At 61.4% G+C, this 27,211-nt stretch overlaps 3 protein-coding genes and 1 non-coding gene across 4 annotated transcripts; all 4 read left to right on the top strand.

Moving 5' to 3' along the window:
* Positions 1 to 287: 287 nt before the first annotated feature.
* TMEM167B (transmembrane protein 167B) lies at positions 288 to 2,321 on the top strand. Its single transcript, XM_064733269.1, has 3 exons — positions 288 to 463; positions 1,018 to 1,149; positions 1,625 to 2,321. Exons 1-3 carry the CDS (start codon positions 454 to 456, stop codon positions 1,705 to 1,707), a joined length of 225 nt encoding a protein of 74 aa, XP_064589339.1. The 5' UTR covers positions 288 to 453; the 3' UTR covers positions 1,708 to 2,321.
* Positions 2,322 to 2,810: 489 nt separating this feature from the next.
* Positions 2,811 to 3,116, top strand: LOC135458272 (small Cajal body-specific RNA 2). Its single transcript, XR_010442886.1, has one exon. It is a non-coding gene; the product is annotated as a small Cajal body-specific RNA 2 (non-coding RNA).
* A 2,225-nt stretch (positions 3,117 to 5,341) lies between these two features.
* On the top strand, positions 5,342 to 18,022 carry ELAPOR1 (endosome-lysosome associated apoptosis and autophagy regulator 1). Its single transcript, XM_064733260.1, has 22 exons — positions 5,342 to 5,477; positions 7,568 to 7,688; positions 8,655 to 8,847; positions 9,911 to 10,058; positions 10,555 to 10,635; positions 10,903 to 11,008; positions 11,087 to 11,236; positions 11,594 to 11,682; positions 11,755 to 11,932; positions 12,531 to 12,659; positions 12,742 to 12,832; positions 12,913 to 13,018; positions 13,093 to 13,230; positions 13,318 to 13,572; positions 14,191 to 14,364; positions 15,221 to 15,386; positions 16,031 to 16,127; positions 16,203 to 16,304; positions 16,863 to 16,989; positions 17,057 to 17,235; positions 17,316 to 17,481; positions 17,684 to 18,022. The coding sequence occupies exons 1-22, from the start codon at positions 5,379 to 5,381 to the stop codon at positions 17,750 to 17,752; spliced, it is 2,964 nt and encodes a 987-aa protein (XP_064589330.1). The 5' UTR covers positions 5,342 to 5,378; the 3' UTR covers positions 17,753 to 18,022.
* A 733-nt stretch (positions 18,023 to 18,755) lies between these two features.
* Positions 18,756 to 26,210, top strand: SARS1 (seryl-tRNA synthetase 1). The gene is made up of 11 exons (XM_064733261.1): positions 18,756 to 18,959; positions 21,010 to 21,080; positions 21,240 to 21,320; positions 21,854 to 22,012; positions 22,455 to 22,598; positions 22,755 to 22,910; positions 23,667 to 23,888; positions 24,313 to 24,442; positions 25,301 to 25,458; positions 25,545 to 25,674; positions 25,762 to 26,210. Exons 1-11 carry the CDS (start codon positions 18,824 to 18,826, stop codon positions 25,914 to 25,916), a joined length of 1,542 nt encoding a protein of 513 aa, XP_064589331.1. The 5' UTR covers positions 18,756 to 18,823; the 3' UTR covers positions 25,917 to 26,210.
* Positions 26,211 to 27,211: the final 1,001 nt, after the last annotated feature.

The raw sequence follows: 27,211 nt of genomic DNA on the forward strand, positions 1-27,211 counted from the left end.
TGGTTGCACTGGGGAGGTACTGGGAGGACTGGGGCATACCGGGGGCTGCAGGGTCATGGGGAGATTGCGAGTTGCAAGGAAAACCGGGGGTCACTGGGGTGTGGTTGCACTGGGGAGGTACTGGGAGGACCGGGGATTACTGGGAGTACTGGTGGGTTACTGGAAGGACTGGAATGGGGATTGAGTGCACTGCGGGAGACTGAGGGGTCACTGGGGACGGGATGGGGGCTGTTCACACTCGGCCGGGCGCACTGGCAGCTCCCGCAGCGCTCGGGTCACCGGGGCTGCTGGGCCGCACCGGGGCGGCACACGCACCTCCCCGATAGGCGCTCCATTGAGGCCGCCTGCTCCTCAGGATGCGCGTCGCCCGGGTCGGCGCTCGGTTGGCCGTGCCTGTCGCCCGCTTCCGCTGTCGCGTCGGCGCCGCGGGGGCCGGGGGGGTCCGGGGGCGCCATGACCAACGGTGGGAACGGGGGGCCCAGGGCTACCGAGGGGGGCCTCGGGACAACCGGGGCCGGCATAACCAATGCTGGAACGGGGGAACGAGGGGTTGTGCAGAGTCCTGGGGCCACCATGGCTGGTGGTGGGAACTGGGGAGTGGAGGGGCCGGGGCGTCCGGAAGGGTTCGGGGCCTCAAGGACCATGGAGGGAGGGGATTACGGGGGTTTTGGGGGTTCCGAAGGCGGGGGGCTTGATGGGGCACCATGGGGAGAGCACTCAGGTACCGGCAGCCTTGGGGCAGAAGGGGCTGATGTGGGGAAGGTACTGAGAGAGAGGAAGTTTTGGGAGGCGGCTGGGGGACTGTGACCCTTCGGGGGCGGGGTACTGGCGGTTCTGAGTGCCGTCGGTGGGGACACAGGCAATGTGAGTCCCTTTCGGGGGGATCCCGGGGAGTCTGCATCCCCTCATAGGGGCAGAGATGGGAGGTTGCTCACACGGAGTGTGGGGGTCTCCTTGCAGGGGTTGGGCAGTGGCCCGCAGTTCCCCCTGACCCCTCCCCGACCGATCTCCCCGCAGTTTATTCCCTGGACGGGCTCCTGGTGTTCGGGCTGCTCCTGGTTTGCACTTGTGCGTACCTGCGGAAGGTGCCCCGATTGCGCACCTGGCTCCTGTCCGAGCGCAGGGGCATCTGGGGAGTCTGCCACAAGGGTGAGGGGCACTTGGGACACTGGGGTATGGTGCGGGGGTGCTGGGAGCACTGGAATGGGGCACTTGGAACACTGGGGTACAGGATGGGGGTGCTGGGATCACTGGGGTGGAGGCACTTGGAACATGTGGGGTACAGGATGGGGGTGCTGGGATCACTGGGGTGGGGGCACTTGGAACACTGGGGTACAGGATGGGGATTCTGGGAACACTGGAATGGGGCACTTGGAACACTGGGGTACAGGATGGGGATGCTGGGATCACTGGGGTCGGGTCTAGGACAGGAGCATTGGGTCCAGGATGGGGACACAGAGATGTGGGATGGGGGTTTTGGAGTCTGGGATAGGAACACAGGGATTGGGAATGGGAACAGTGGGGTTTGGGATGGGAACATGGGGTCTGGGATGGGCTCACAGGGATTCAGGATGCATCTGAGATGGGGACATGGGGCCTCACCCCATCCTTGTCCCACCCACAGCTGCTGTGATTGGGACCCGCCTGCACGTGGCTGTGTCCATGTCCTGTCTTCTCATGGCCTTCTACGTCCTTGTGGGAAAGTGACCACATGGGGACCTGCTGGCAACCTGAGAGAGACCTGGGACTGACTAGAGATCCTGTGTCTGATTCTAACAATCCCAGTATGGACCAGAGAGCCTGGTACTGACACCTGTGTCCCAGTACCAACTAGAGACCCCATTGCTGACCTTGGAGACCCTGGTACTGATCCTGGAGACCCTGGTACTGACCCTGAACCACCCCTGGTCCTGCCCTTGGCAGCAACCTGGATCCTGCATGTGGCAGCCCAGGGACCATCATGGCCCATCGCCCTCCTTGAGCCCACCAAGGGCAACTATGAGGGCCAACAGAGCACCTTTAGACTGTTGGAAAAATATTTCTCGTGAATTCTGTAGAGAAGTGGGTGAAGGGACCCCCGGGACTGGGGGACCCAGCTCTGACTTGTGAGCCCCTTCTGTTGATGCTGAGCAGGGTGCTGGTGAGACCATGGCAGGCTCTGGGGGCCTGGCAGGGTCCCCCCTGATCCGTGGGATCTTCCTATGCCCCTATAGTGTGGGGGGCCCTCAGGGGGGGTCTCCTGCAGTGGGGGGTTGGTGACGCCCCCGGGTTGTAAATATTGGACCACCACATGCAAATAAAGTGGGGGTTCCTCTGTGGCAGTGCTGGCCTGGGGGTCCTGTGGGGCTGGGGGGGCTCCTGTGGGGTTGGTGCCCTGCTTGGGGGTCCTGTGGTGTGGGTTGAGGGTCCCACTGGGTGTGTGTGAGGAGGTCCTTGGAGGCTGCCTCCCATGGGGTGGAGGGCTCCTGTAGTTATGAGTCCTGGGGTGAGGAGGATTTGTGCGAATAAAGGGGGGGGGGCGCTGTGGGGTGGGGAATGCTGACTGGAGCCTCCTGGCCCGATTCATCCAGCTCTCTGGGGCCGGGAGCGATACAGCCCCTCAGCGAGGGGCACGGAGGGCTGTGCCCTGCCCGCGGTGAGTGTGCCCGGCCCCGCCTGCCGCTCGTCGCTGAGCCGCCCGTGTGCCCGGGAGACGCGGGCGGTGCTCGGCGATGCTCGGCTGTGCTCGGCGATGCTCGGCGGTGCTCGGCGGTCCTCCGATCGGCCGGGGGCGCGCCCGAGCTCTGCGCCGCCTTTCCGGCGTGCTCGGCGCGGCTATGGTAGAAAAAGGCCCGGAGCGGAAGTGGCTGTGGCTGTGCGCGCGCGCGTGTGTGTGTGCGTGGGCACCTGTGAGAGTGTGCGTGTGCGTGTGTGTGCGTGTGTGTGTGTGTGTGTGTGTGGCGCCAGCCACCCTCCCTCCCTACACGTTGATCTTATTCGATCGGCCGGGCCCCGCCGGGCCGAGGTGAGAAGAAAGCGCCGCGAAGCCCTCGGGCGCTGTGCGGCTGGGCCGGGCGGGATGAGTCGATCAGATAGGCGAGGCCACGGCCGCTGAGCGCCCTGCGATTCTGACCCGCGCCCACGTCTGCAGCCCCGGGGCCGACATCGAGCCGCTCCCGACAGCGGCGGAAGACGAACCGCCCCAGCCTCATCCCGGCCGGGCCCCGCGGCAAGGCGGGAAATGCGCCCTGCCGCAGGCTCCGTTCGCGCTTTGCGGGCTCCGTGCTGTTCGTGCGGGGTCTGCACACTCCGTGCCGTGCTGGCGGTGGTTCACCGGGCCCTGCAGCTGCGTGCGGCACAAAGGCTGTACACGGGGCTGTCGTGGCACCGTGCCGCGTCTGTGACCTGAGCGCGGACCTTACTGGCCCCGCGGGACACCAGGGACTCATTAGACCTACGAGCTTCATGCAGCACGGCCTCTGTTTTATTGGGAGTGTGTGGGGATGGGAATAGCCGTGGTGGTGACAAGAGGATGGCCACAAGAGGACAACCATGGTGAAGACTGGGGGATGGCCATGGTGCTGCCAAAGCTGTGATGGTAACCAGGGGACAGCCCCTGTGGAAACTGTGGAAGAGTACAGTTGTGCTGGTAACGAGAGGATGGCCACGGTGATAACAGGAGGACAGCTGTGGTGATAGCAAGAGGATGGCCGTGGTTATGCCAAGGGGACAGTAAGGGTGGGTGACTGAGGGGTGGCTACAGTGGTGACAAGAGGATGAGCCTGAGAGGACAGCCACAGAGGTGAAAAGGGGGCGGCTGTGATTCTGGCATTACTGGGAGAAGCAGCTGCGGTGGCTGCTGATGGTGGCCCTGCTATGGGGACACTCTGAGAGGAGGTCACCAGCTTAATGGTGCCTGGCAGGCTTCAGCTGCCAGGGTGACACTGTGGATGCCGTGGGCCATGGCCTCCCCATGCCACTGTCTAGCTGTGGCACAAGTGGGCGTGGGGTTGTCCCCATGCTGCCATAGGGAGAGGCATGTTTCCTTCCTGTGGCCGTGTCCCCCCTGCCCGTGGTACTTGCTGGCATCCCTGTGTCACCACAGATAGATGCGTGTCACTAGTGTCCTCCAACCCACAGGGTGACCCTTTGCCACCAGAGTTGAGACCTCGGTATCACCTTAGCAGCTCTGTCCCTCATGTCCTCTTGTGACTGTGGCCCCCATATGCCCATGTTCCCCATGTCTCTGGTGTTCCCGTGTTGTCCATAGCCTTCATGTCCCCCTGTGTCTCCCATCTCCGTGCGTTCCCATGTCAGCTGTGTACCCAGTGTCCCTCTGCAGCCCCTTACCAGCTGTGTTCTTACATCCCTCATGTTCAGATATCCCCTGTATCCCGTGTCACTCGGTGTCCCCCATTCTCCCGTGTCCTCTGTATTCCCAGTGTCCCTGATGTTCCTGTGTCCCCCGTGTTCCTATGTCCCCTGTACCCCCTATGTCCCTCATGTCCTCCATGCCCAGGATATGCAGCCACATGAGTCCCGTGTCCTGTCCCCAGTGCAGTGGGGCTGGCCTGGCTCCGTGAGGACATGGCCTGAGGGCACACGAGTGGCACCCAGTCTCCGGTGGGGTGGAGGCAGCTCCGGGCTGCGGGGGCTCTTGACCGCCCCCTGCCGTGTCCCTGTCCGCCCCCAGCCCCGGGCGGCGGGAGGAGGGGCTGTTCCGGGGGCGTGATGCCCCGAGACGGTCCCGGTGCTGTTCCTGGCGTAACATTCCCAAATCCGTTCCCGATGGTAAAATCCCGATGCCGTTCCCGGGAACGCGTTCCGGAGATCACATTCCCAGTCCCGTTTCCGGGGATACGCTCCCAAGGATGATGGGGTTCCCGGCGGCGTTCTCACGGATAGCACTCCCGGTGCCGGTGCCCGGCGCCAATCTCAGGGTACCATTCCCGGGTGTAACCTTGGCCGTGCTGTTCCCGGGAGTTCCCTTCCCGTGTCTCTATTCCCAATACCGATGCGCGGTGCCATTCCCATGAATAACGTTCTCGATACCGATTCCCGGTGCCGCTCTCATGGCAAGCGTTCCCGGAGACGATGCCAGTTGCCGTTCCAAGGGAGTCTATTCGTGATCCACTGCCCGTTCCCATCCCCTGGGGCGATGCCCCGTGCCATTCCCACCGTTCCCGGTGCCCGTTCTCGGAGGTGCTGCCCGGTGCCGTTCCCGGGGGAGATGCCGGTGACGTTCCCGGGGGTTCCGTCCCGGTGCCTGTTCCCGTTCCCGGGGGCGGGGGCAGGTAGCGGCAGGTGCGCGGAGGCCGGGCCGTTGGCGGGGGCGGGGCAGCGGCGCCGGTGCTCGCACCGGCCGAGCCGCCGCCGTTGCCGCCGCCGTTGCCGCCGCCATGGCCGGTACCGGAGCCCGGTGGATGCCGCTGGCGCTGTGTCTGGCTGTCACCGTGTCACCGGGACGCACCGGAGAGCAGCTACACGTCTGCAAGGAGGTACCAGCACCGGGAATGGCGGGGGGCGGGGGGGATGGGGGGTGGACAACCGGTAACACAGCGGCACCGCCGCAACCACCCCCAAATTCCCCCCGCACACCGATGAAACGGAGTCCCCGAGCACGGGGAGGCCGCTCCCTATGAGATGGGGGGGACAAGGAGGGGACAGGTGGGGGTCGGGCATCCCGGTGGCACTGGCTGGGGATGGGGTGTCTCCTGTAGGGGGGAGGGAGTGGCCGACTTCCTGGGGGCCCAGGGAGCAGTCTTTGCTCCCAGTGGCTCGGTCCCAGTGGCTTTGCTCCCAGTGGCTCGGCTTTGGGACCCCAACTCGTGTCACCCCATCATCGTCCCTATGTTCCTACCCCTCAGACACATTGGGGTCTCCCTGAGTGCTGCTGGGGGGTGACAAGGAGCGGGGGGGGGGGGGGGGCAATCCCAACGGCCACGTGTCATTCCCAGTCTAGCACATGGTATTCTGTGAAGAAAAACTGTCACTCACCAGGATCTGTCCACCTTGGGGACAGCGGGTGAACCCCTAAATGCTCTCCCTGGGTTGTCCGTATTGCCCCCCTCCCCCCAGTTTTCCTCCCCCCTCCTCAGACCTGCGTCTGCTTTTAAAATCTGGGCCAGGATTTTTTTTTTTCTCTGATACAATTATTTTTGTCCGTGTTCCGTGATCCAGAGCTGGAAACAATAGACTGGGGCTGGCACCTGCCCTAGGAGCGATCAGTCCCCCAGAGGAGGTGTCCCCTGTCCTTCACAAGGGACAGCCCTTCTCCCTCCCCTGGCCAGAGCAGAGTTACAGTGGCAGTTTTGGGTGCCCTCCACCCCCAGAGCCACCCTGGGGCTGAATTAGGTCAATTTATGTAGATTTAATGAAAACATGGAAAAGTTTAGGAAGAGAGAAAAAATACCCTCTCCCCAAGGAAATCCCTCAGGACTGAGAGCAATGTGGTAGTTCAGGGCTGCTGAAAGTTGGAGTGACCCTCCGGGTACCCCCAGGGAGGTGGGGACCTTTCTCTGTGTCCCCATCCCAGGGCCAGGGGGGTTCCATGCTGTCCGTACATGGGCAGGGGGTGCGGCAGGCATCTCTCTGTCCCCAGTTTTCCTTCTCCACCCCCCTTTTACCTCTCCAATCCCTCTTTCCCCTTCACACCCCCTCATCCCCCTCTTCCCTCCCCCCCCATTGCTGTGTTTCCAGCTGATGGGAACATCAAAGCAATTGTTTTCTCATCAACCTGCCACGCTCCAGCAGCCGCCGGGAGCATGAAGCCACAGCACCGGCTCTGACACCTCAGCGCTGCTGCGGGGGGTGGGGAGCTCCCCTTGTACCCCAAACCCCAACACCACCAGATGTGTCCTTCACCCTGCCCACGCCGTCTGTCCCTGGCGTCTCCTCACCGACCTTAAGGCAGTCTCAGCTTGGTGCAGTGGGAGGATGGGGGGGTCACGGTGCCTCTGCTGTCGCCAGCACTTCCTGGTTCCTCCTGGTCTCCCCTGTGCTCCCGCCCTGTGCCCGGGCTGCTCCCCGGCTGGATCCGGGTTGTGCCACAGCTGTTTGATGAGCAAAGTGTGTCACAGCCGCGCCAAGGGGCGTGACAGTGCCATGTGATCCCAGGAGCAAGGAGGGGGCGCAGGGGTTCCCCTCCACACCAGGGAGGGGTGCAGGGCTGCTGCTGCTCCAAGGCTCCTGGGCAACCCCAGCCAGATCATCCCCCCACGCACAGCACCCCCATTTCCCAGCGTCTTCTCAAACTGCCCCCCCCCCCCGTCACAATGCTCCCCCCACTCTGAGCATCCCTCTGGTCCCCAGCTCCCTTCAATCCAGAGCATCTCCCACCCAAATCCACCCCCATTTTCCAGGATCCCCCCACACTGAACTCTCCCCTGCCCCAGTATCCCCCCACTTTGAACGCCCTCTCAGGCCCCTCTCTCTAGGCCCTGGGCACCACAGGACATTGCCACACCTTAACTCAAAACCATCCCTTGAAGGCACTGCTGGGCCCAGGGGCCAGCCCCTGTCAGGGAGCAGAGGGTGCAGGGACAGCCCAGGGCACAGCTCCCTGCACGCTCCCTTGTGTCTCCTGCAGTCCGAGTACCACTACGAGTACACAGCCTGTGACAGCTCAGGATCGCGCTGGAGGGTGGCTGTACCACACACACCTGGACTCTGCACTGGCCTGCCTGACCCTGTCAGGGGCACTGAATGCTGTAAGATTGCCACCAGGAATGGCTAGGGGTTAGGCTGGGGGGTGGGAATGGCAGGGATGGGAAATGAGGGCGAGGGGAGGGAGAGAGTGGGGAGACAAGCACAGCCATTGTTGGCTCCAGTGCAGGCAGGAGGATGGAATGGGATCAGTGGGATGGTAGAAGAACTACAAGCACTGGGATGGGATGGAATAGGAATCACACACACAGCAACTCCCTGGGATGGGATGAGAGGGATGGGAACCACACACACACACAGGCATTGGGATGGGATGAGACAGATGGGAGTCACATGCACACACAGATAGGATGGGATGGGAATCACACATAAAGTCATGGAATGGGATGAGAGGAATGGGAATCTCACACACTGGGATGGAAATCCCCTCATCCCACACATGCACCAGGACAGGATGAGCAAGATGAGTACTCACTCACCTGAATGGGGTGAGAGAGATGGAAATCCCACACACATAATGGGATAGGATGGGATGGGAATCCCACGCATGGGCACTAGGATGGGATAAGAGGGATGGAAATCACACATACACATGCACGAGGATGGGAGGGGAATCACACACACAGTCACCAAACAGAATGAGAGCCATGGCAATCTCACCACACACACATGCACCAGGATGGCTGAGCAAGGTGAGAATCCCCCTCACACAAACTTACCAGGAGGGATGAGCAGGATGGGAATCCCAAATACATGCCCCCCAAAGTCTGGAGGTGCCCCAGTTCCATGGTAGAGCGTTACATCCTGCCTGGATTGGGCAGAGCTGGGTATCAGGTACCGAAACTCATGGATGGGGGGGTTGCCTTTGTGGAGTGGTAACAATTGGGGATCCCAGCACCTCCACCAGCTGGAGCACTTGGAAATGCAGAGCTGAGGGTGATGAGGCTGTAGCGGCACCAGGAGGACTGGGGATGACCTTCCACACCCTGTGCCCCCGTCTCCATTGGCAGCATTCTCCTGCAAGGCGGGTGAGTTCCTGGAGATGCAGACGCAGACATGCCGGCCCTGCGCTGCGGGCACCTACTCGCTGGGCACTGGTGTCCGCTTCGATGAGTGGGACGAGGTGCCCCATGGCTTCGCCAACGTGGCCACCAACCTGGAGGTGGATGACAGCTTTGGCGATGCGGCAGAGAACTGCACCGCGTGAGTCACAGTGTCACTGGCTGTGACACCAGCACATGGGCACCTGGCCTGTCAGCACTGGATGCGGGACACAGGGAGCATGATGGGTGTGACACCCCTGTGCATCCATAGCGCCCCTGTGCATCCAGCTGCCCCGACACCCTTCTGTCATCCTGCCCTGGGAGGTGACACCAGCAGAGCATTACAGGGGCACCCTGGTCACAGCAGGGGAACACCTAGCAGCATCCCCCATTCCCAAGAAGTGGCAGGACCCCAAACCCATGGGACCTCCACACCAAATTCCTTGGGAATGGAGCACCCATGGAGGTCCCCAGAGCTCCTATGGGGTTCTCTAAAGGACCCATGGGGGTCCCCACACCCCCATGCCACCAGCGAGAGCCTTTACTGCCACAGTCCTTTGATCCTCACTAGCAACCTCTGAGCTCTTTTGGTTGTGCTGGCAGCCACCAGACCCTTCCAGTTGTTGCATAGCCATTAAACATCCCACCAGCAGCCATAAAACCCTCTTACATGTACCACAGCCACCAAGGCCTCTCAGTTGTACCAGCAGCTGCCAAGCCCTCCCAGTTGTTCCGCTGCCACTGAATTTCCCACCAACTGGTTGTGCCAGCAGCCACTGGTACACAACAAATACCAACAGCCAAACCTTCCTGGTTGTACCACACCACTGAGCCTTCCCAGTTGTACCAACAACCAAGAAACCCTCCCAGATTTACCAAAAACCACCAAACTCTCAGTTTTACTGGCACCACCACGCTGCTCCATTGATGCCCGTCTTATGCATTCCCTACTCCCAGTAGTGTGTTCCTCATCCAGCCACATTCCCAGAACAGGGGGACCCCATCCTCTTCTCCTTGCAGTCCACACTCCACACGGCTCTCAGCAGGCCAGGGGATTCTCCCAAGGGAGATGTGGCTAGCCATCACACCTTGCCATGTCCCTAAGATGTGCCCAAGCCCTGAGCCCCCCATTTCTCCCCTGCTTCCTGGGGACCCTCCCAACTGTCCCTACAATCCTTGTCCTGCCTGCCGAGAGTTGTGACAGGATATATCACTTGCCCCAGGTCAACGTGGGTGCCACTGGGGGACTACGTGGCCTCCAACACAGACGAGTGCACGGCCACCCTCATGTATGCTGTGAGCCTCAAACAGTCGGGGACTGTCACCTTCGAGTACATCTACCCTGACAGCAGCATCGTCTTCGAATTCTTCGTGGGTGATGGGGACAGGGTGGAGGATATGGGTCTCTGGGGACATGGGAGGGTCCTTGGGGGCATGGGAGGGGTCCATAGGGATATGGGAGAGGGTCCTAGATGGCATTAAGGGTCCCTAGGTACATGGGACAGGTCCCTTGTGACCTGAGTGGGTCTGTGGAGACTCCTCAGGGGTCCCTGGAGACATGGAAGGAGTCCCTTAGGACATGATGTGCGTCCCAGGATCTCTGGTAGATGTGACAGGGGTCTCTGGGGACATGGGGAAGGGTGCCCTGGATATATGTGAGGGGTCCCTGGGGACATCATGGGGATCCTTGCAGACATGGAGGGGTCCCTGGTGACATGAGGGGAGCCCCATGGGATATGGCAGTGGTTCATGGAGACATGAGGAGGGGTCCCTAGGAATATGGAGGGTCCCTGGGAGCATGGGGGTGTGTCCATGGGGACATGCAGGGTTCCCTGTGAACATGGGGTCCCTGACACTCTCCCTGCAGGTGCAGAACGACCAGTGCCAGCCCACGGTGGAGGAGTCCCGCTGGATGCGGACGACAGAGAAGGGCTGGGAATTCCACAGCGTGAGTGTTCGGTGGGAGGTGACACCGGGGGAAGGTCCCTCGGTGCTGCCCCGGCGTTTCTCGTCCCTCCCGTGGGACGAAGATGCTCCATGAGGCTGAGGAGGGGGCGATGGGTGGGGACAGACGGGGGTGCCACACACCCCCCTCCACTGGTGCCAGCCCCCTCCTCGGCAGCGGGATCCCCCACCCATGGTGCCAAACCCATCCCTGGCAGTGGGATTACCCAATCCCGTGGGATTACCCAATCTCATGGGATCCTTCTCCCAGGTGGAGCTGAGCCGTGGGAACAACGTGCTGTACTGGCGGACCACTGCCTTCTCCGTCTGGTCCAAGGTGCCTAAACCGGTGCTGGTGAGGAACATCGGCATTACAGGTGGGTTGGGGGCAGGAAGGAGGGTCTCGGGGGTCGTGCACTCCCGTCTCCGCTACCTGAGACTCCTCCCGCTCCCAGGGGTGGCCTTCACTTCGGAGTGCTTCCCCTGCAAGCCCGGCACCTTCGCTCCCGCTGCCGGCTCAGCCGCCTGCCAGCCCTGTCCCGCTGACACCTTCTCTGGCAAAGGGGCCACCGCCTGCCAGCCCTGCGACCCTGACACCTACGCCGGTGAGAGGGGACACCCGGGGCTGCCCCCGCCCAGAGCTATCCCTCTAGTATTTGACCCTGGGAAGGGAAGGGGTGATGTGGGGAGCAGGGGTGACCTGACATCCCCTGGTGGCGACAGTGTTGGCACCCCTGTCAAACCTGACACCTACGCTGCTGAGGGGGGACACCCTTAGGGGTCCCTTTGTCCCCGCAATCTGCACGGCAGGAGTGGCCCTGGGGGAGGGAGAGATGATGTGGGGAGTAGGGAGCACCCGCTATCCCTTGGCTGGGAGGGAAGACAAGGACACCCCGCGTGGTGGGGACAGCGCTGGGGTCCCCGGGCTGTGCTGGCTCACCCGCCGTGCTCCCCCTCGGCAGAGCCCGGCTCGGGGTCCTGCAAGCCACGCCCGCCCTGCACGGACAAGGATTTCTTCTACATCCACACGGCCTGCGACGCCCGTGGGGAGGTAATGCAGGGGCAGCCCGGGGTGGGCCCCCTGTCCCCGGTGTCCCCCTCAGCTCACCTGCTGCCCTGGCAGACCCAGCTGATGTACAAGTGGGCAGAGCCCAAGATCTGCAGTGAGGAGCTGCCGCAGGCGACCCGGCTGCCATCCTCGGGGGTCAAGACACGATGCCCCCCCTGCAACCCTGGCTTCGCCAAAGGCAACAGCAGCACCTGCCAGCCCTGTCCCTATGGCTTCTATTCCAATGGCTCCGGTAAGGTGGCCCCGTCATTGTCCCCAAGGCGTGACTGGGGCAGCCTGAGCTGCTGGGGGAAGGTGGGTGCCACTCCTGTGCAGGGTTGTCCCCTCCTGTCCCCATGGCTCCAATAAGGACACCCCCACCACTGCCCCAAGGAATAACTGGGGTCTCTGGGGCTACCAGGGGGATGTGAGTGCCACCTCAGTGCAGGGTTGTCCCATCCTGTTCCCATCATTGTTCCAAAGTGGTGACCAAAGCACCCAAAGCTGACAGAGAGAAAAGTGGTACCACCTTGGTGCAGGGCTGTCCCTATGTATCCAGTAAGAACATCCCAGTTATTGTCCCCAGTAAGTAACTGGGATCCCTGGAGCTGCCTAGGGAAGATGGGTCCCATCTCAGTAGAGAGCTGTCCTCTCCTGTCTCCACCATTGTCCCCAAGAGGTGGTTACCAGGTCATCCCAAGCTGCAGGGAGGGTAATGTGGTACCACTCTAGTGCAGGGCTGTCCCCTCTTGTCCCCATCACTGGCCTCAAGGGGTAAGCAGGGCACACCAAGCTGACAGAGGGGGAGGTGGGTGCCACCCCTGTGCAGGGCTGTTGCCTTCTCTCCCCAGCCTGTCTCAGTTGCCCAGAGGGCACTGAGCCAGTGCTGGGCTTGGAGTACAAGTGGTGGAACGTGCTGCCTCCCAACATGGAGACCACCGTGCTCAGCGGCATCAACTTCGAGTACAAGGGCATTGCAGGTAGTGGCAGAGGTCTGTCCCTTCCCTGTCCCTTGCTGGGGCACAGCCAGGGACCTCTCTGAGTGTCACTGCACCCCTGCAGGCTGGGAGGTAGCTGGGGACTACATTTACACGGCAGCTGGAGCTTCTGACAGCGACTTCATGATCCTCACGCTGGTGGTCCCTGGCTTCAGGTGAGGTGGGGGCCAACATCAGGGAGCAGGGGGGACACAGCCATGGAGCAGAGCTAGCAGTGTCCCCACGCTGTCCCCAGCCCTCCAAGCCCAGTGCTAGAGGACACAGAGAGCAGGGAGGTAGCCAGGATCACCTTCGTTTTCGAGACGCTCTGCAGCGTTGGCTGTGAGCTCTACTTTATGGTGGTGAGTGGGAAGACACAGCAGTTTCGGGGGGAGCACAGTGAACTTGGGTGGTGCCACCTCTGCCGTCCCCACAGGGTGTCAACTCACACACCAACACTCCGGTAGAGACATGGACAGGCTCCACAGGGAAACAATCCTACACCTACCTGGTGGAGAAGAACGCGACCATGAGCTTCACTTGGGCCTTCCAGCGCACCCCCTACCACGAGGCGGTGAGGGACAGGGAGCCCTGCTTTGAGAGGGCTGGAGGGATCTGGGGGAGGGTGGGGGGCAGATGGTGATGGTGCTCTCGGTGCCAGGGCCGGCGGTTCACCAGTGATGTGGCCAAGCTGTACAGCATCAACGTCACCAATGTGCAGGGGGGGGTGGCCTCCTTCTGCCGCCGCTGTGCCCCCCAGCCCACTGGGTCCTGTGCCCCGTGTTCCCCTGGCAGTGCTGTGGACCCCAGCTCGGGCACCTGCCAGCCCTGCCCGCCTGGCACCTACCTGCGGGGCCACCCCTCCGACGGGACACCCACCTGCCACCCCTGTGGCCCTGGCACACGCAGCAACCAGGTGACTGGGGATGGCAGGGGGTCCAAGTGTCCATAAGTGTCCCTATGGGTGATGCCAATGGGCCCCAGAGGAGTGACACCAGCCTCCCCCAGAGCCAGGATGTCCCAGATGGTGGCACTGGCTAGCACCCGGAGGGTGACACCATCACGGGTGGGTGACACAAGCCTCCCCCAGTCATCCTGGGTGCATGACACTGTGTCCCCATGAAGGTGACACCAGCCCCTTACAGCCATTCTGGGTGGGTGACAGGATGGGTGGCAGTGTGGGTGACTGTCTGACCCAGAGTGGGTGATGCCTGCCCTCCTTGGCCGTCTCCAGGGAGGTGATACCAACCCTGTGGCAATCCTGGGTGGATGGCAAGGTGGGTGACAATGTCTAATCCTGGGTGGGTAATGCCAGGCCCCCAGCTGTCCCCAGAGAGATGACACCAGCCCCTCCCAGCCATCCCAGATGGGTGACAGTATCTGACACTGGTGGGTGGCAGTGGGTGACCCTGGTGGATGCCACTATGGCCCTGCTATCTCTCAGGGGTGGTGCCAGCTCTCCAGAGTCCCCCACAAGGGGTCCCCAGTGCACCCAGTGCATGGCCATCCCTGAGCTCCCTGTCCCTGTTCCCAGCTGCGATCGCTATGCTACAACAACTGCAGCCTGGCACTGGCACTGCCAGGCCGGATGCTGCACTTCGAGTTCCCGTCGCTGGGCCAAGGTGCCGGGGTGGGCACCGGGCCCGGCTTCACCCCCAAAGGGCTGCGCTACAGCCATCACTTCCGCCTGAGCCTCTGTGGGCACCAGGTGAGAGCCGTGTGGGCAAACACAAGTGCACACATGGGAACACACCCAGGGGCGGGCACAGGCACACGAGTGCAAACACAGGTACATGAGTGGGCACTCAGGAGAGTAGGCACACATGGGCAGGAGGCCATGGAAACATGCATGCAGACATGGGAACACACCTGGGAAGGCACACAAGAGGCACACACAGGAGAGCAGAGGATCGTGCATGAATGTATGGGAACACAACTGGGCTCATGGGGGAGTGGTCATAGGAACACAAGTGCAAACACAAGCACACAGGGGGTGTGTGCACTCACAGGCACATGAGTACAAACACGAGCACACAGGTGGGCACACAAGTGGGTGGGCACAAGCACGAGTGCAAAGATGGGCACAATGGGTGGGTACTCAGGAGGGTGGGCACAGGAACACAGGTGGGCACACATGGGCAGGATTGCTCACAAATACAATGCACACATGGGCATCTGCATGGGCGAGCACGGGCACACACCTGGGCACACAGACAGGATGGGGCATGCAGGTGGGCAGACACAGACACACATGTGCATATGTTCTCGTAGTCATGCAAACACAAGGACGTGTATGCAAACACACATTCCCACATGCAGGTGTGCAAATACAGGTGTACATACTGTCACACTTGCACATACACACCCGCCCACTTGTGCAATCACTTGTGCACAGTCACACAAACACACCTGCACAGTTGTGCAGACACATGTGAACACTCGTGTAAACACATATGGACACTTGTGCAGCCACACCTGTACACCCATGGCCCTGCACACACAAATGCCCGTCCCTTGTATGCACAGTCTCACTCCACACATGTGTGTCATGTATGTCCCCACAGGGCAGGAAAATGGCCTCATGTGCAGACAATGTCACGGCAGGTCTGGGGGGCCCTGCCCGGGTGGTCACCTCTTATGTGTGCCAGGCCATTCTGGTGCCCTCCGATGTCACCGGTGCCCGCACAGCTGTGTCTTCTCAGCCTGTCAGCCTGGGTGACCACCTGCTGGGTGAGCAGAGAGGGAGGGGGGACACCCTGGGGCACTGGGACACCCCGAGGTCGCTAAGACACATGGGCAGGACAGACACTGGAACATCTTGGTGGCACTGGCACACCAACACTGGGACTCGTCAGGGGGACTGGGACACATGTGTGGGACAGGAACTGGAACAATCTTGCAGCACTGAGAGTGGGACACCGCGTTGAGACTAGGACAGCCTGGTGGCACAGGGACCAGGACATCCCAGTGGTACTGAGAGTGGGATACCCTGGTGGGATTGAGACACTCTGCTGGGACTAGGACACTGGCACTAGGACATTTCAGCAGCACTGGGATACCTTGGTGCCATGGGGACACCCCAATGGGACTGAAATACACCCTGGTGGGATTGGGACACTACAGAGCACCTTTTTTGGGATTGGGACATTGTCACTGGTATATGTCACCGACAACCCCAGTGGGACTGGGACACCATGGTGTGACTTGAGACATGCTGGTGGGACTGGGACACTGACACTGGGACACCCTGTTGGGATTGGGATATCCTGGTGGCACTGGGACACCCTAGTAAGACTGGGACCCTCTGGTGGCACTAGGACACTGGGACTGGAACACACCCCAGTGGGACTGGAGACACCCCTCTCTCCCTGCAGGTGTCACCACCAGCTCCGTGCTGGACGGCATCGTGTCTCCCCCAGAGCTCTTCCCCCCCAGCCACCCTGACCTGCCTGACATCATCTTCTTCTTCAGGTGCAGGCAGGTGACAGGGGGTTGACACCCACACTGTACCCCACTGTCCTCCTGACCCCCCATGTCCCCTGGCAGGTCCAACGACATGACACAGCCCTGCAGTGGTGGCCGGGCCACCACCATCCGCCTACGCTGTGACCCCCTGCGTGTCGGCATTGGCACCCTGGCTGTCCCGAGGTGGGGAGGGGACACGGGGAACCCCAAGGGGAGTTTTGGGTGAACAGCATCTCCTGCTGTCAGGGTTGGGCATATCCCTGGGGTGCCTTGCTTTGGAGACACCATAGCCACAGTGTCAGTGTCCCTCACTTTGAGGCGTCACCCTGGCTGTTCCCGGGGGGGGGGGGGCGCGGTGGGACACTGGGGACACCAAGGAGGGCTTAGGGGTCTCCCAAAGTGACCCAAAACATCTCCTGCTGTCATGGGTGGGCATTTCCCTGAGGTGCTTTGCTCTGGGGACGACACTGACATGGCGTCAGATTCCCTCACCCTGAGGTGTCATCCTGGCTGTGTCACCGGCGCCCTGCGTGTACTCAGGTTGGCAGTGAAACAAAGGAGTTCCCGGGGGAGGTTTGGGAACCTCCAAGATCCCCTGCTGTTATCGGTAGATACTTTGGAGTGCTTCACTTTGGGGACACTGCTGTCATGCTGTCCCGACCTTGGGGTGTCACCTTAGCTGTAATCCCCACTTTCAAGTGTCACCGTCACCTGAGCCCCCCCCTTTTTGTCCCTCCCCAGCAAATGCCCCGAGGGCACCTGCGACGGCTGCACCTTCCATTTCCTGTGGGTGACGGCCGAGGGATGTCCCCGCTGCTCCAGCTCCCACCACCGCCCCATCGTCGGCGCCTGCATAGGCGGCGTTCAGGTACCGCCCCGTGCCCCGGGCTGGGCAGCGGCTCCTGCGGCCCCTGAGCCCCCTTTCCCCCCATCAGAAAACCACCTACGTGTGGCGGGAGCCCCGGCTGTGCCACGGCGGAGACGGCCTGCCGCCGCAGGTGATCCAGGCGTGCCGGAGCGTGGATTTTTGGCTAAAAGTGGGAATTTCCACCGGGACGGGTGTGGCCGTCTTGCTGGCCGCGCTCGCCGCTTATTTCTGGAAAAAGACTCAAAAGTGAGCAATTGGCGGCGGGATTTGGGGACACGGGGGCAACCACTGTCACGGGAAGGTGATGGCACCGCCTGCGTTCCCAGGTTGGAATACAAATATTCCAAGCTGGTGATGGACGCGGCGGCCCGGGAGACCGACGCGACGTCGCCCGATAGCTGCGCCATCATGGAGGGGGAGGACGCGGAGGACGAGCTGCTCTTTGCCACCGAAATGTCACTTTTTGGAAAACTTAAAGCCCTGACGGCCAAGGTGAGGGGTGGGGTGGGCGGCGGAAACAACCCTGGAGCAGCCACCGCAAAAGCCGTGGTGGGGGTGGGATTTGAGGATGGTCCATGCCTCAATTCCCCACCCCGGGGGTGCTCCGGGCCTCAGTTTCCCTACTCCAAGGGGGGCTCTGTGCCTCAGTTCCCCACGCCGGCGGGCTCCGGGCCTCACTTTCCCTACCCCACAGCGGATGCCGGATGGATTCGACTCGGTCCCACTCAAGACCTCATCCAGCAGCGCCGATCGCGAGCTGTAAGAGGACGGGGGGCACCCTCGCATCCCGCAGCCCTCCCGGGAGTTGTGACGGGCCGGAGGGGCACCCACGGACACCCCGGCCCCCGACAGCTGTGAAGGGAAGGGGGGGGTACCCACGGCCCATCCCCTGCGCCCCCAACGTGGCCTTAGGGACCCGCTTCGGACCGGAGCCTCGTTACGGCTTTTGTACGTGTGTCCCCACTCGTACCCCCCACCGTGTCCTCCCCATCCCAAGCACCTAAAAATGCCAAATACAGGAGTGGGGTTTGTATAAGGGCTCCATGTGTGTGGGTACACGGGGGCGGGGGGACACGCCTAGGAGATGCGGGGAGTTGAGCGTGGGCACCAAAAATGGGTGGGGTGAGGATGTGGGGGTGTCCGCAGGGTTTCACACGCGTGGTAGTGGGTACCTAGGGGTGGGGTGAGGGAGCAGCGGAACTTTGACTTCTATCTGCACGCCTCCTCATGGGGGAAGCGCTATAGGGTCCCCCACATGGGTGAAGGCACCAGAACCCCGCCGGGACCCCCAGGGAGGGGACAGTGGGGTGACATGGGGTGACGTGGACGGCCACAGTCGTGCCATGGGGCGCTGTAGAGAGGCATGGGGTGGCCTTTGGGAGCCCCAAGAGCAGAGGGGTGCGAGGTGTCCTGGGGTGGGAGATCCGCAGAGCCCACCAGTATGCCTGGGATGTGGCTGAGGAACCCCAGGAAAATCCTCGGGGTGCGAGGGCGGAGACCCCTCTGGCCGGGGGGGCTCAAGCATGCTCGGACCACTCGGGCCCCTCCAGACCGCGCCATATCCTCCCCAAACCCTCTCAACACTTCCCGATACCCCCGTCCTGCCGCTCTGCTCGGGCCTGCCGGCCCGCCGGAAGTCCCTCACCGGGGTCAGGGCTGCTCGGGCCCCTCCCCATGGCCCCTGTGCCCCGCCCGCCCGTCCTGCTGCGCCTCCTCCCGGCCACCAAGGGGCGCTGCTGCGCCCCCGCAGGCCGCGGCCACGCCCCTTCCGCGCACGCGCGCAGAGCAGCTGTCCCCGCCGGCGCTCCCGGTGCCGCCGCCGCCATCACCCGTCATGGTGCTGGACCTGGACCTGTTCCGCGCCGACAAGGGCGGAGACCCCGCCATGGTGCGGGACATGCAGCGCAAGCGCTTCAAGGACCCCGGGCTGGTGGATGCGCTGGTGCGAGCGGACGGCGCCTGGCGGAGGTGTACGTGGGGGTGGGTGGGTGAGGGGAGGCAACCTCCGGGCTGGGGGACCCCCTTGTCACACGCGGGTGTATCTCCCCTTGCCGGTGCCTTTCCCCCCGCCCCGTCAGCCTGGTGACCGGTCCGCAGGGGATAGGAACTCGCCACCATTTCCCTTCCTCGGGGATGGGGGATCCCCTAAGGGTCCCTCTCTTCCTCCCGAGGAGCTGGTAGCGGCCCCCACGCTGATCCCCGAACCTCCTCGATGAGATGGGGTGACCTTTCGGGAGGTCTTTCCCATCCTCCCCAGCTGTTTGTGTATTCATCCCCAACCCTCGGGGATCACCTCGGTGGATCACTGCCCTCTGGGACTGGATCCTGTGGGTAGGTTGCAGCAGAGACCGAGGGCCTGTCTCTGGGCGGATCCCCCTCGTCCCTAATTCCAGGGGTTGAGGTGGGAGAAGTTCTCCCACTAGACCCGCCTTCTGTCCTCCCAAGCTGGGGGGCAGATCCCAGGTTCCCCTTGGCCCGGACTTGGATCCCGTCCCATTGCGATCCCCAGGGATCCGCTCCCTGCATTGCCGCAGGATGCAGCTGGCCGGGGGGGATCCTAGACAGTGCCACCCCCAGATTTGGGGTACACCCACACCTGGGCGGCTTGGGGGGGTGGGGGGCAGGAGCCTGCTCCACGTAGCTCCCGGCGGGTTATGGGGCAGCGGGAAGCGCATCCAGCTCCGTCAGTGGGTGCCGGATGTGGGGAGGAGTTGGAGGGCGGCAGGAGGAGTGGGTACCCCCAAACCCCGCCTTTCCCAGGGCACCCCAGCATTCCATTGCTGCGGAATGAAAGCGGCGCTTGGGGCTCCTCTTTAATGCGTTCGCCTTGATGTCCAAGGGGTTCCCCGCTTCCCAGCCCCCTTCCCGCGGGCTCCGTGTCCCCAGGACGGCGGTGCTGGAGAATGGCGGGTGCCTGCAGGGTGAGGCAGGCTGGCGGGTCGTGCTGGCTGATGCAATCCCGCGGCGCCGGTGCGTGGAGCCCGTGCTGTGCCGTGCTGTGTCCTGTTGGTGTTCCCTGGCTCTGGATCCCCCGCGACTGATCCCTCCCGCTGATTGGGGTGGCACGTTCTCAGCGTAGGTGCCCCCAGTTTGAGCTGCCCCGGGTCGTGGGCTCTGCCCTTCCCAGCCCTGGGCTCACAAAGGGGGAACATCCATGCTCCCCTCATCCAACACCCCCTGAATCTCGTCATTGTGGCCTCAGATCTCAGGGTCTGCTCAGTCCTTAGCAATCCCATCCCGCTGAGGGAGGTGTCTCATCACAAGGTGGGGTCCCAGCACAATGCAGGGGTCCCATCCTAACAGGGAGGTCCCAGCATGGGAGGCTCTGAGCCTGTGGAGGGAGGGATGTTATCCTGGCATGGGCGTCCCAGTGCAGTGTGAGAGGGATCTCAACCTGGTGTGGGGGTCCTAGCCCAGCACTGGGGGGTCCAAGTGAAATATGGAGATCCTATGCTGATGTGGAGGCTCCTATCCTGGTGGAGGGATTCCCATTGTGGCAGGGTGGGGTTCCCAATCCAGCATGGGGGTCACAGCCCAATGTGGGGGATCCTAGCATGGGGTGGGGATCTCATTCCAGTACATTGTTCCCAGCCGGGCATGGGACTTTCACCCCAGTGTGGGGGACCTCATCCCCTCATGGGAGTCCCAGTGTGGAGGTCCTATGCTACTGTGGGGGTCCTAGCCCAGCATGGGGAATCCCAGTGTAGGGTTCTCATCTTAGAGTTGAGGTGTCCCATCCCAGCATGGTTCCAGCACGTCATGGGGGTTTCCAGCCTGGCATGGAGGTCCCAGTGCAATGTCACTCCAGGTGTTTTCCAGTGACATCCCTACTCCTTGCAGCTCTGCTCCACACGATCAACCTCTGTCCTTCCAAAAACCCCAGGGATGGTGCCTGTGGATATTCTGGGAACTGCCACCCCCCCTGCTGCTCCCATGGGGGCTCCATATCACCTCTCTGTACCAGATAGGGGCCCCAGCCCTTCTCTCAGTCCAGGTGACAGCCCCCGCCTTCCTTTCCAGGCAGGTTTCGTGCCGACAACCTGAACAAGCTGAAGAACCTGTGCAGCAAAACCATTGGGGACAAGATGAAGGTGGGGCACGAGTGCCCTGGGTCACCTTATGGTGGGACATCACCAACTGGTGACATCTCTCCTTCTCCCAGCCCTCCAGTCTCTCCCTTGTGTCACTGAGGGATGTTTTCCCACTGGAAATTTTAACTCTCCTGGGGTTCCTTTTTCCTCTTGCTGCAGAAAAAGGAGCCAGTAGGGACGGATGAATCTGTACCAGAGAGTGCACAGAACCTGGATGAACTCACGGCTGATGTCCTGGGGGTGAGTGAGACCCTCAACTCCCTCCACTGTGCCTACAGTTTGTCCAGAGCTTTGCCTGGAATTGCCCAAATTGGTGGCCTAAAGTGCCCACCAAATGAGGGGGGACTGCCTGTTGCCCCAGCTGGGAGGATCCTCATTCCCACACCACCAATAAGTGACTCTTCCTCAGTGTCCTTGATCTCCCCAGCATCACCCTGTGTCAGTCAAGGGCTGATCCCTAGGAATTTGAGCAGCCTCAGTCCTTCTGTGTCCTCAGTGTGTCCCTCCCTGCCTGCTTCCATCCCAGTTTGATAGTCACTCTGGTTAATGGATGCAATGCCATGGGAGCAGCTCAGGCCTTCCAGATTCCAGCTTGTCACCCCTTTATACTTTCAGGCTGTTCTTGAGTGTGTCCAGCCCAGGGACCCACTCCAGAATATGTGGAGGGTCCAGAATTCACCATGCTGGGCCCAGGATTCCCTGTGCTTGATGAACAGGACCCTCTTTCCAGTGTTCTTCTCTCTCCCCCACCTCATCCGGAGGTCTCTCTGCAGTGTCTCCAGGTGTCCCAGATAAAGAAAATTCGGCTGCTCATTGATGAGGCCATCCTGGAGTGCGACTCCGAGCGCCTGCGGCTGGAGGCTGAACGCTTTGAGAGCCTCCGGGAGATTGGGAACCTCCTCCACCCCTCTGTGCCCATTAGCAACGACGAGGTGGGACACCGGAAGGGAGGTGGGGCTGGGTCAGAGGGGCTAGAAAGCTCACAGTGGGAAGCAGGGGGCTCCCAGCAGGGGATCCCCCAAGCCTGTCTGGGTGGGCGGGTGAGGGAAGTCTGCATGACAAGCCAGCATTTCCCACCGGGATCAGACAAAGAGCAGCTCAGACAACACTGGGCACACCATTGTTGGGGGAATTCATGGGAAAGGCGCTTACTGCGGTGAGGACAGGGTCTCCCTCTGCTGCCTCCATTCATCCCATGGGAATATTTTCACAGAGGGAGCACAACTGGGCCAGGCTTGCTGCCAAGTGGCTGCACAATAAGCTACAGGCTGGAGTTTGAGCTCCCAAAGTGTGGTTCAGGGGCTGGTGTCACAGCATTCCAGGGCACTGAGGAGGTGACAGGCTCCTGCTTCTCTTTTCTCCGGGTTCCTGCAGGATGTGGACAACAAGGTGGAGCGGGTGTGGGGTGACTGCAGCTGCAGGAAGAAGTATTCTCATGTGGATCTGGTGGTGATGGTGGATGGCTATGAGGGGGAAAAGGGCGCCGTGGTGGCTGGCAGCCGTGGCTACTTCCTTAAGGTGAGAGCTGTGACCCCAGAATGATTGGGTTCAGAGAGGAACGAGGAGGAGCAGGGGCCTTGGGTTCTCCTCCCCTGGGGTTGATGATGGACCCTCTGAGCAAGGAGTGACCCAGCAGAGTGTGCGTGTGACAGGCAGTGTGACCCTTGTTTCCAGGGCCCGCTGGTGTTTCTGGAGCAGGCGCTGATCCAGTATGCGCTGCAGAGCCTCCGTGCCCGGGGGTACACCCCGGTGTACACCCCCTTCTTCATGCGCAAGGAGGTGATGCAGGAGGTGGCCCAGCTCAGCCAGTTTGACGAGGAGCTTTACAAGGTAAGGGATCACTCCAGATTTGGGACATGGAAGCAAGCACCCCAATGGGACTGTGGAGAGGGAGGCAGCAGGGTCCCCTCTGCCCTGGCAAGCTTGTGGTGGTGGCAACAATGGTAGCAGTGGTTCCTTCCCCTCTCCGTGGGATCCATCTCCACATTGTGATGGTGATGATGTGACAGGGAGATGGCTTGTCTTGGGGGTCCACCTCTGTGGGAAGCACCTCCATGGGTGACACTGCAGTAACAAGGAGGTGGCTCATCTTGGGTCCATCTCCATGGGTGACACACTGTGATGGCCACGAAGTGACAAGGAGATGACTGGTCTCCCGAGTCCATCTGTCCATCTCCATTGGTGATGTGTGGTGACAAGGATGTAGCTTATCTCTGGGGTCCATGTTTATGGGTGCCACATGATGGTGATGAGGTGGCTTATCTTTGGGATCCATTTGAACAGGTGACACATGATGGCAATGCAGTGACAAGGAGGTGACATGCTCTGGGGGCCATCTCCATGGGTGACATAGGTGACAAGGAGGTGGCTTGTGATGGTGATGACGTGACAAGGAGGTGGCTCATCTCTGGAGTCCATCTCCACGGGTGATACAGGTGACTCGTCCCTGCCATCAGCCCCTTTGAACGACCAACAAACTCCCCCTGTGATGAATTCCCAAACCATCTGGTGATGGAAAACCTCCCTGCTGGTCTCTGGAGGTGCAAGAGCAGCTAGAAGAAGGCCGGTGGCTCATGTCCCCTGCAGGTGATTGGGAAGGGCAGTGAGCGGGCGGAGGACAGTTCCATCGATGAGAAGTACCTGATCGCCACGTCCGAGCAGCCGATCGCCGCCCTGCACCGCGACGAGTGGCTGCGGCCGGAGGACCTGCCCCTCAAGTACGCGGGGCTCAGCACCTGCTTCCGCCAGGAGGTGGGGTCCCATGGCCGGGACACCCGCGGCATCTTCCGCGTCCACCAGTTTGAGAAGGTGAAGGAGTGGTCCCGGGAGGAGTGTGGGATGTACTGAGGGTTGCTGTGGGGTTCCAGTGGGAATTCAGCATGTTCCAGTGGAAATTCATGGTGTATCTGATGCCACTGCAGCAGCATACCCAGCAGGAATTCAGGGTGTACCCATTGTCACTGTGGTATACACCCCAGGAAGTTGGGGTGTATACCCCATGCCACTGTGGGGTTCCAGTGGGAATTCAGAGTGTACCTGGTGTCACTGTGGGGTTCTGATGGGAACTTCGGCTATACTTAGTGTCACTGCAGGTTTCCAGTGGGAATTTGGGGTGTGCTCGGTGTCACTGTGGGGTTCCAGTAGGAATTCAGGCTGTACCTGGTGTCACCGTGGGGTTCCTGTGGGAATTGGAGCTATACCTGGTGTCACTGTGGAATTCCTTTTCCTGCAGATTGAGCAGTTTGTCTACTCCTCCCCCCATGACAACAAATCCTGGGAGATATTTGAGGAGATGATGGCCACAGCTGAGGAATTCTACCAGTCCCTCGGGATTCCCTACCACATCGTCAACATCGTCTCAGGTAGGGGCTCCTGTGCCACGGGGGGTTGAGGGGGGCCCTGACCTGCTTCCTGCATGGCAATTTCTTGTCTCTGGCTCATTGCTGTCCCCAGCCTGAGACAGAGGAAGAGAAGGGGATATTTTGCTTTCTGTGGAATCCTCAGCCTTGCTCTGGGTCTGTGGGAATGGCTGTGAACACTGCTGTGATGGATTGTCCCTGCTGTCTCTTCCAGAAGGACAGTTGGAGTGTCCCAGCTCCTCCTGGAAATGCTCACAGGAAAAAGATCTGGTTTAAAAGCTCCCTGTGGCTGAGCTTTATCCCCTTTATCCCATTGGCAGAGCAAGAACCCCACATCCCCACTGTTGAGCAGAAATCCCTCATTCCTGTGTCCAAGCAGGAATCCCAGACCCCCATGGCATAATCCTATCTCCCCATAGTCAAGTGTGAAGCCCATGTCCTTGTGGCTGAGAAAGAGCCCTGTGTTCCCATAGCTGAGTGGGACTCTCACATCCACAAAGCTGAGAGAGGCGCCCACATTCCTGTCAGTAAGCAGGATCTCCATATCCCCATGGCACAGCAGGAACCCAGTGTCCTGTGGGTGAGCAGGAGTTCCCCATCTCTGTGTCTGGGCAGGACTCCCACACCCCCATGTTCCCATGACCAAACAGCTTGTGGCTTGTTGACCCTGTGGCCAAGTGGGTACCCCACATTTCCATGGCTGAGACATAACCCCACATCACTATGGCAGAGCAGAAATCCATGGTGGATCGGCACCAAGCTGCTGGAATGACTTTGGAGGCTTCACCCCACACTCTGCCCCAGGACAGGAAAATTCAGGATGGCAGTGGGAGCCCCCACTCAGCACTGTTCCCTCTCCAGGCTCCCTGAACCATGCAGCCAGCAAAAAACTGGATCTGGAGGCTTGGTTCCCTGGCTCTGGCGCCTTCCGTGAGCTTGTCTCCTGTTCCAACTGCACTGACTACCAGGCCCGGCGCCTGCGCATCCGCTATGGCCAGACAAAGAAGATGATGGACAAGGTGAGGCTAGTGGGCATAGGAGAGTTCTTCCTGTGTTCCTGTGCTTTCCCCATGTCACAGGTGTCCCCCTGTGTCCCCCTCCACAGGTAGAGTTTGTGCACATGCTGAATGCCACCATGTGCGCTACCACCCGCACCATCTGCGCCATCCTGGAGAACCACCAGACCCCTGAGGGCATCCGCATCCCTGAAAAGCTCCAAAACTTCATGCCTCCAGGTAACATCCCCATCCTTCCCCACCCTGTGCCTTCCCCATCCCCTGCTTCTTAGCAGGGAGGGTGACAGTAGTCCTTTGTCCCCCCAGACCTGCGGGAGCTGATTCCATTCATCAAGCCGGCACCCATTGAGCAGGAGCTCTCCAAGAAGCAGAAGAAGCAGCAGGAAGGAGGGGGCAAGAAGAAGGCAGGGGGGGGACGTGACCAGGTGCTGGAGGAGCAGATGAAGAACATGGAGGTCTGAGGGTGTCCCCCTGCACCCCAAGGACTTTGAGGGCCTCCCAAGTCATCTCACCTTCATTGCCAGGCTGTGCCCTTCATCATCGTCTTTTCTTGGAGGGGAGTCACCGTATGTCCCCCCTGTTCCCACAAAGAACTGACACTGTCAGGGTGCTGCCCCTCTCCCTGTGTGTCCCCCTTACCCTGCTGAGTCGGGCTGCGATTCCCCTGTGTCCCCCTCATGCTGAGTGGTGCTGGGGACCCCCGTGCCCATGTAACATGACCGTCCTCCCTCCAAAATAAAGCCAAGAGCTGCTGAGCTGTGTGTTCTTGGGGGCTTCCGAGGAAAGAATGGGGGGGGTCCAGCCCGGGGAGGTGTCTCCGTTGCACACCACCCTTCCCCTCCCCCCGCACCTCCCTCCTCCCCGTTCTCCCTCCCTCCTGCCAGCCCCACACAAAGCCCCAGACAAAGCTCCTTTGTGATGCTAAGTGGGGCCGAGGGCCCCCAGCCTCAGCCTCAGCTGCTGCTCGCCCCCCGCTCCGGGGTGGGGTGATACACGGGAGGGTTGCCCCCTTTGCCCCCTTCCGTCTCCATGCAGGGAGGCCTGGCTGCCGCCCGCTGCTCTGCGTGGGAAACCCCCGGCAGGCATCGGCTGCCGGGTGGAACCGGCGGGGAGCGGCCCAGTGAGTCACCGGAGCCCCCGGCGGAGGCGGGGGGGTTCGGCGCTCCAAGCGCCTCCCCGGCGCTGGGGGGCCCCTCCCCGGTACCCGTCGGACCCGTTCCGCCGGGGGGGGACGCGGCTCCGCGCCGCCTGCCTGCACCCACGCGACCGGCGCCGGCTTGGGCGGCGGGAGGGGAGCAGCAGCCACAGACCGCGGGGATCCGCCCCCGTCCAGCTTCTCCAGTCTCTCCCAGTATGTTCCAGCGCCCCCGACATCCCCAGTCCCTCCCAGTTTGTCCCAGCGGCCCCCAGCATCCCCAGTCTCTCTCAGCCTGGTTCAGTCGCTCCCGGTCTGTTCTATTGCCCCCGGTCTTGGTGCGGTGGGACGAGACCAGGGGTCTGGGGTAGGGATGTGGCACAGAATGAGGGGAGATGGACGTCCGTGTGTGGAGTCACGGCCGGCGGTGGGGACACGGGGGCCTTGGGGGACATATGTCACACGTGCTGTATGTGCCACACATGTACTGGGCGTTTACACACATGATCTCTCTGCTTTGTCACACACGTGCTCTCTGTCTCACATGTGTATGCTCCGTGTGTGTTTCACATGTGCTGTGTGTGTCACATACATGGTTCCCATGTCATATGTGATCACAGA

Source organism: Zonotrichia leucophrys, chromosome 26 (genome assembly GCF_028769735.1).
Source record: "Zonotrichia leucophrys gambelii isolate GWCS_2022_RI chromosome 26, RI_Zleu_2.0, whole genome shotgun sequence".
Lineage (NCBI taxonomy): Eukaryota > Metazoa > Chordata > Aves > Passeriformes > Passerellidae > Zonotrichia > Zonotrichia leucophrys.